At 40.1% G+C, this 7,977-nt stretch overlaps 1 protein-coding gene across 4 annotated transcripts in view; it reads left to right on the top strand.

The window, feature by feature from the left end:
* Positions 1 to 7,507, top strand: part of IDE (insulin degrading enzyme) — a 113,749-nt gene extending 106,242 nt beyond the window's left edge. For all 4 annotated transcript variants that reach the window (XM_017876749.1, XM_017876746.1, XM_017876748.1 and 1 more), the window contains exons 23-25: positions 3,374 to 3,446; positions 4,130 to 4,197; positions 5,227 to 7,507. In XM_017876749.1, coding sequence (XP_017732238.1) covers positions 3,374 to 3,446; positions 4,130 to 4,197; positions 5,227 to 5,322 — 237 coding nt within the window. In that variant the 3' untranslated portion in view covers positions 5,323 to 7,507. The remainder of the gene's footprint in view (positions 1 to 3,373; positions 3,447 to 4,129; positions 4,198 to 5,226) is intronic.
* Positions 7,508 to 7,977: the final 470 nt, after the last annotated feature.

Here is a 7,977-nt window from a genome sequence, read left to right as displayed (position 1 = left end):
AAAAAAAAAAAAAAAAAAATTCTAAGGACAGCAAAATTTCCATTAAGTAGGTATATTAATGTGTAATAAGTATGCTAAATGCAAAAATTCAAAATGTATGCTGCAATGGAATTGTACCTAAAGTGTTACATATATTTTTTGTAATATATTGGGGCCTCTAGTTTGTATAAAATACTGTTATGCCTGTTTTTCAAAATAAGGAGCAAAATTATACTCTGTGATTACTATAGTACCTTAGAATTGTCCCTTGATGTTCTAGCCATTTCTGGTTTGTCATTAGGTTGTTTGGTCGGGGACTCAGTCCCACCCTGTGCCCACATCCTTTTAGAGAGATACTCTACTTTATGGTATTTTTTTCTAGGGATGTATTATAGCTACCAGCACAGAAGTCAGTGCTTACAGTTCTCATTAGAATGACTTTGTGAAGTTAGTGGTACAATGAGGCTTGATCACATTTTTTCCTGTACTAGAGTTTCTAATGTTTATGTAATTCACCACTCCTAGTGCTGAGTGAGAGGGTAAGGAAAAAGTAACAGTCTTTGACCAAAAGGTGCTGATAGTTTCTTTGAGAAAAATGGTGATTTTGTATCATCCATGAGTTGGTTACACCTCTCCCTGCAACTCTTCTGCAAAAGTATTAAGGCTGTTTGCAAACAAGTATTAATATAGCTGTTATTACTTTAACAATAAGAAAAGGAGATTCTAGTTTCAGAATTGAGCAGCAAAAGCCGGTATTTTGAATGCATCTTTTTCAGCAATGAGATTTCACCCATTTTGGCTACAAAAATGAATGGCTGGACAACGTATTTTCTTTACATCATGGCTCCCTTTGCATTGTATAGAGGAAGAGAAGAGTCTCATCTAAATTACTCTTGTTATTCTGTAATAATAGCCTGTAGTCCCAGCTGCTGGGGAGGCTGAGACAGGAAGATCGCTAGAGCCCAGGAGTTCAAGACCAACCTTGGAAACATAGCTAGACCCTGCTTCAAAAAAAAGAGAGAGGGGCTGGGCGCGGTAGCTCACGCCTGTAATCCCAGCACTTTGGGAGGCGGAGGTGGGTGGAGCACGAGGTCAGGAGTTCAAGACCAGCCTGGCCAACATGGTGAAACCCCATCTCTACTAAAAATACAAAATTAGCCGGGCATGGTGATGCACGCCTTTAATCCCAGCTACTCAGGAGCCTGAGGCAGGAGAATCGCTTGAACTCAGAAGGCAGAGGTTGCAGTGAGCCAAGATCGCACCACTGCACTCCAGCCTAGGCGACAAAGTGAGACTTCATCTCAAAAAAAAAAAAAAAAAAAAAAAAGAGTATTTATAACCAGGCTTCAGCTAAGTTTAGAATAGCATTTCCCTAGCTGTATTCCATGGTATGCAAGATATTAATGGGGTACCTAGGAAAAGGATTTCATGATCATACAAGTTTGGGAAAGGCTATTCCCATTCTTAGAGAATCACAGAGTGTGCTGGTATTGTAGAAATTGTAAGAAGTCTCACAGTAAAGACTTTAGCCTGCATTTATTTAATTTTGACTAACATTTTCTAAACTGATTTCACCATGCATCCTTTTTTACACAGAATACCTATAAATATCTCCTGGGACTGTAGTGTTCCTTAGAACATACTAATAGTTTGCAAGAAGGTGCAGTTGTTTGTTTTTAGAAAAATGAGGATTGTCCAGAGTTGGGCAGAAAATTGGGAACAATCTGAAACTGGAGAGGGTGTTCTGCTGTCTGCTGATGTGGGTAGACAAGCGGGTAGTAAAGGTTTGGGTGACAGGAAGTGGAGAAGAGATCTTTGGAAACAAACTTTTTACTCCAGTAAGATGAAGTTCTTAGATGAGGTACTACATGTTAATAGAGGCAGACCTGGGCTGAGCTCCTGGAAAAGAGGCCGGAGAGGTCAGAGCAGGCCTGTGAGAATCTGGGCTGTTATGCCTGCTGGCGGGGAGTAGAGCGGGGAGCCATGGGCAGGTTTGCTGTGCAACATCAACAGGGCTTCCTTGCACACAGGACCAGGCTTATTAGTAACTGCTCAGTTACTAGTAACTAATTAGCAACTACTCAGTTACTAATAACTAATAACAGTTATTAGTAAGTAACTGTTGAGTGGATTTGGTTTGGCTGATGATTTCTCCGCTCTAAGGATATGAAACGTTGCTTATGGCTAAGACATCAGAGGAACTTTGTCACAATTTGTACCCCATTAGAAAGGAAAGTAAAAGTCTGCTGTTAAGGGAAAGGTTGGGACATACTTCCCCACAGGATCCACCTGCCAACCTAGCACTGCTGGCGTTCATGGTAGTAACCAAGGGGAATCCCTCCAAGCAGCAAGGTGGAATGGAGAGAGCAAGCAGACTCCAGCCTCTGACACCATCACCTATGAACTGTGTGACCCATGTAATTCATGTAAGCTGCTGTGTCTTAGAGTCCATGCCTCTAAAGTAAGAATCATCATGATGCTTAGTTCACAGAGAATTAAGAGAGCTGACATAGGAGAGTGCCTGATATAACGCAGGACTCAGTAATTGTTAGTTTCCTTTCTCTTTTGGTAGATGAACCACAGTTTACAAGCAGAATCTGAGAAGGTTCTTAGAGGAGCAGGCGTTGTGCTTGTCCCTGTCTAAGCTCAGACCATTGTCTCTGTAGACACTAAAGATCACCAGGTACAGCCCTGCACAGCCCAGCCCAGTGAGTACTAAGCTAGGGTGTGAATCCTAGCTCAGGCACTTATCAGCTGTAGGAGTTTGAGCAATTTTTTAATCTCCTTGGATTCAGTTTTCTCATCTATAAAATTGGGTTAAGAATAATTATTTCCTTAGAGTAAGAAAAGGAAAGGGGAAAAAAAAGAATAATTCTTGCCTGCCTTGCTAAATATTTGTAGAACTTAAATAAAATAATGTAAGTGAGGAAAAAGAAAGGGAAGTATCTTTTCTTTTCTTTTCTTTTTTTTTTTTTTTTTTGAGACAGAGTCTTGCTCTGTCGCCCAGGCTAGAGTGCAGTGGCGTGATCTTGGCTCACCGCACATGGCATACTTTGCCTCCTGGTGTCAGGCAATCCTTCCACCTCAGCCTCCCAAGTATCTGGGATTACAAGCATGTGCCACCACATTTGGCTAATTGTTGTATTTTTGGTAAAGACAGGGTTTCACTATGTTGGCCAAGCTGGTCTCGAACTCCTGACCTCAAGTGATCCACCTGCCTCGGCCTCCCAAAGTGCTGGGATTATAGGCATGAGCCACCGCACCCGGCCAGAAAGGGAAGCATCTTTTCTATATCTGACTGCGTGATAGCTGAGTCTTCATAGTCATCAGAGAACACTTCAATGTAAGTTCTTTAGTGGAGCAAAAGGGTGACCCTGCTCTTCTTTCTGCCTAGGAAATGTTGGCAGTAGATGCCCCAAGGAGACATAAGGTATCCGTCCATGTTCTTGCCAGGGAAATGGATTCTTGTAAGTATTAAATATTGCCTTTTTAGGCTCATGTTGAGCCATCTGATGGTTGGCCTTTGTCATAGCTACATGCCTTACAGAACACCAGAAAGTAAAAGAGGTAGAGAACGGAAACTGGAGATAATGCCTGCAGATAATAAGGGGAAAAGAGAAATGAGGCAGTGAAGGAGAGAGCCAGTACCAGGTGACAGAATGCTGAGCTAGCCACAGTATCACAGGAAAACACAGAGGCTTGCTGTTGGGATGTCTCCAAAGAGGCTGCATGAACCACTGCATGTGGGGAGTATGGGTAAGCAAGCTAACTTCCCAGTCCTTCTTGCTTCCTGGCTTTTACTAGCCAAAGTTTGTCCTGTGGCCATTAACTCCCCTGGCTTTCTGGGCAGTTTTACTAGGTCCTTCTGGGTGGCCAGAAAGTCACATTAGACCTGGGCACTAAAACTGCTGTGGCCAAAGTTTTATGACCTCAGGAATATCATGAGCCATCATTGGGTGGCTCTGGATAGAAGGCAGGACAGGTACTTAAGGCCTTGGGTAGCAGACAACCTTGAGAGAATCTGAGAAGTACATGAACGGGGCCTGGTGCAGTGTTTTTAATTAACTGAGTCTGGTTTAGATTTTTTTTAGTTGTTCTTGTGTGATAGTATCAGTAAGTACAAAGTATTAAACCTTTTATTTTCTTATAGGTCCTGTTGTTGGAGAGTTCCCATGTCAAAATGATATAAATTTGTCACAAGCACCAGCCTTGCCACAAGTAAGAAATATGTTATGTTAGATTGTACTGAGAGAGGACTTTCTATTTAGAAGAAGCAGCTTGTTGTTTTGTTGTTGTTGTTGTTGTTATTGTTTTGAGATGGAGTCTCACACAGTCACCCAGGCTGGAGTACAGTGGTGCGATCTCAGCTCACTGCAACCTCCACCTCTCGGGTTCAAGCAATTCTCCTGCCTCAGCCTCTTGAGTAGCTGGGATTACAGGCACACGCCACCACGCCCAGCTAGTTTTTGTGTTTTAAGTAGAGACGAGGTTTCACCATGTTGGCCAGGCTGGTCTTGCACTGCTGACCTCAAGTGATGATCCACCCGCCTCAGCCTCCCAGAGTGCTGGGATTATAGGCATGAGACACCGTGCCCAGCCGGAAGAGGCTTGTTCATCAGGACACTGATGAACTAAAAGTTTCAGGTCACCAAGTATTGGAGCTTCTACTTTAGTTCTTCCCTGAACATCTAGTCACTCAGCCTCTACCCGTGTCTGCCTTTGCCTCCTGTTGGAACAGTTGTGTTATTTTACAATGTATCATCTCTGGCTACATCCGTTCCCAGCACTGAATATTGGAGAGAGACTTCTTAGTCTCTCCCATGTTACCTGCATATTTTAATCATCTAGAAAGATTGACATTCACTTGCAAGAGGAGGAAACTGGCAGTGTAACTAGGCTCTTTGTGGGTGGGCACATCAGCCTCTGCTACTCTGCTGAAGCCTTGATGCTAGGCCTCTAAGTCCCTGGTGAACCAGCCCTTGTTTGCCCAGAGGAAAACCAAAAGGACTAAGGACACTTACCATAGGTTTGTACAGACCAACTCATGACCCTCCGGACCTACTGATCCAGAAGAAAGGTCAGCAAATCGTGATACATGGGTTATTAAGTAGAGCAGCCTCAGGCCAAAACAAAAAACTAGTATATTGAGTAGAACTGAGGTGTGCTCCCAGTGTCCCCCAGAAAAGTCGATGTCCTTATTCTGATGTTTAGGTTAAATACATTAAAAGGAAACTTTTTTCTTCGCAGCCTGAAGTGATTCAGAACATGACCGAATTCAAGCGTGGTTTGCCGTTGTTTCCCCTTGTGAAACCGCATATTAACTTCATGGCTGCAAAACTCTGAAGATTCCCCACATGTGGGAAAGTGCAAGTGGATGCATTCCTGAGTCTTCCAGAGCCTAGGAAAATCATCTTGGCCACTTTAATAGTTTCTGATTCATTATTAGAGAAACAAACTGAAAAGTTGTCAAATGTCATTATGTAGAAATATTATAAATCCAAAGTAATTACAAAATCTTATAGATGTAGAATATTTTTTAAATACATGCCTCTTAAATATTTTAAAATTTTTCTTTTCATTACTGAGAGAAATTTCCTCTATATAACAATGCTTAAAATGAATGATATTCCTGTAGAATCTTCCTTCCCTATTCTGTAAAATAGTCACTTGTTCGAAGAAAGTAAAAGTTCTTTTCTAAAAGCCTCCTAGGTTGACATAGAAGGCTTCACAACATTTAGAAAGTAATACCTTTTTAAAAATTGATCCTCAAATTTGCTTTCTACTTGATGGTTTCATGTAAATCAGTGGAAAACATTACATTTGGCAGATGATAAAGCAATGTAATCTTTTATTAGTGAAATTGCTGGTTATATAAGGCATGGTTTTAATCTTTTTATAAAATTTGAACATGTTTTTTATTCCAACTAGTAAAATGCTAGAAAACCCTACTTATTTACAATGCTAGAAGTACAGACTTACCTTACATCAATTTTGTCCTAAACCGAATTTCTCAGGATTACTGTGGTTTCTTTCATTCTGGTTGAATTATATTGACCTCCTTCTTCATAGTTGGTTTGCAGTGTTCCATGAGTTTTACTTTTCCTCATCAACATACTGCTTTAACACAACATATTTATTTAACACATACAAATAGGGTCAATTTCAGATCCTACTGAGTGTGTGACATGCTTTTCCAACATCAGCTTTTTGTAACCACCTGTATAACTTTTTATTACAGTGAAATTGCAGTCAGTATGTGAACCAAAATATCTTGCCCCTTTATGAATTTAAAAGGCAGCAAATACAAGTCACCTTTTTGGAAATATAAAAAATAAAGCCTTGCATTCTTATATAGCAGGTCTTCATAAGACTCTAAAATTCCTTGTTGCTACCAGTCTAATCTTGCCTTAAATGTTAAGTTATTTTTTTGAATATATAAATATAAACATGTACACAGATGATGACTGGAGTGGACTTTTAAAAAAATATTTTTTTCATGAGATACTATTTTAGGTGAAATTGTTACTGTAGATTTAACAGCTGTTTTGAAATATTTACTGTTATTAAAACTTGCTTCAAGAGAAATTGTGAATATATTTCCATATACAAGCACTAGTAACAGTAAGTGGCCCTGTCATCCACTAACTCAGGCACAGTGAAGAATGGCGTTTTCAAAGGACATTTTACCTCCCCATATGATTTGATTGGCTAGGACTTTCTTCTGTAGAGTCGTATCTTTTCACATCTTAAGTTTTTACATTTGCCATTTTCCAAATCTCAATTTGGGGCAAGAACGATATAGTCACAACTATGGGCTTGCTTTCAAAAGCGGGGCTCCACTTCTACTGTCAGATCAGTGTGGTGCTGTGACCGTGTTTTTATCCCTACTTTCCAAGAATCTCCTTGTATGAGGCCTTTGTCCATCGGAAGGTGTGTGAAATCACTTCCTTCTGGTTTTATGCATTTGTTGACTATGCAGCTTTTCATTAAACTGCAAGTATATACAAGACAGATCTAAAATTAGGCCTGAGTGTTCCAATCCACCACTGTACTAGTAAATAAAAATCCACCTACCTTTTGTGTGGAAAATTATGTGCTATTGAGTAACTTTTAGCTCTTTTTAAAAAGTGGGTGAAATTTAAGTCTTTTTTTATGAGAATGACACATGAAGAAATCTGAGAGCAATCTCATGTAGTCTTCCATGAACCTGCAATTGTTGTTTAGTATGCATCAGCATTTTCCAATTTCCAGGTTGGATCTAGAGCTGCTGTTGATCACTCAGGCATACTAATGGATTCATTTAGATGGGTCCAAGCTGCAGTCCATGAGCAATAACAGACTACCCCATAAACTGCAGTTTACTCAGTGCTTAGTAAATGAGATTTGTGGAACTAAGTTATTGGTTACCTGAGGCTTCTTAAGAAAGTCTTCTTTTTTGACCAGTTGATGTGAAAGAGGGAGCATGTGACACAGCCAGTATGGTGGAGTGCTAGGGTTATCCTGTTTACAATAAATCGCCTGAATTTCACCTCTGGAGTCTGCATTTGTATTATTTTTCCAGTTTTAGTGAAACAGTACAGTGGCCAGTTTTCAGCCTACCTCTCAACATCTCAGTTTGACCAGATTTCTTGCTTTCATTGTTCATAATGCAGAAAGCAGTGAATTATATTAACATTTTTAAAGTGTTTCTGGGTAACAATGATTTTTGTCAAATAGAAGACTCAATTTCACAACCTTAAGAATAGATCACTTTTGTAAAACAAGAATCTCAGTATTTGATGTTGGATTCCTTGCTGTGAGTATTGTCACTGACTCCAAACCCAGAAAGATTTGTTCCTACCCTTACAGGGACAAAAATAAAACGGATAGAAAAACAAAATATTTCTCTCTTCTACAATGAGTCCTTACATCTTCTTGCCACATCTCCAGCTGCAGTTGAGGCAGATATCTTGTTCAATCTGTCTTCTTGATCCCTGTCAAAATAATTTTTCTACTCAT

This window comes from Rhinopithecus bieti, unplaced genomic scaffold, assembly GCF_001698545.2.
Source record: "Rhinopithecus bieti isolate Rb0 unplaced genomic scaffold, ASM169854v2 scaffold_9383, whole genome shotgun sequence".
Lineage (NCBI taxonomy): Eukaryota > Metazoa > Chordata > Mammalia > Primates > Cercopithecidae > Rhinopithecus > Rhinopithecus bieti.
Note: the sequence above shows the minus strand (reverse complement) of the source record. Positions and strands in the feature narration are given on the sequence as shown.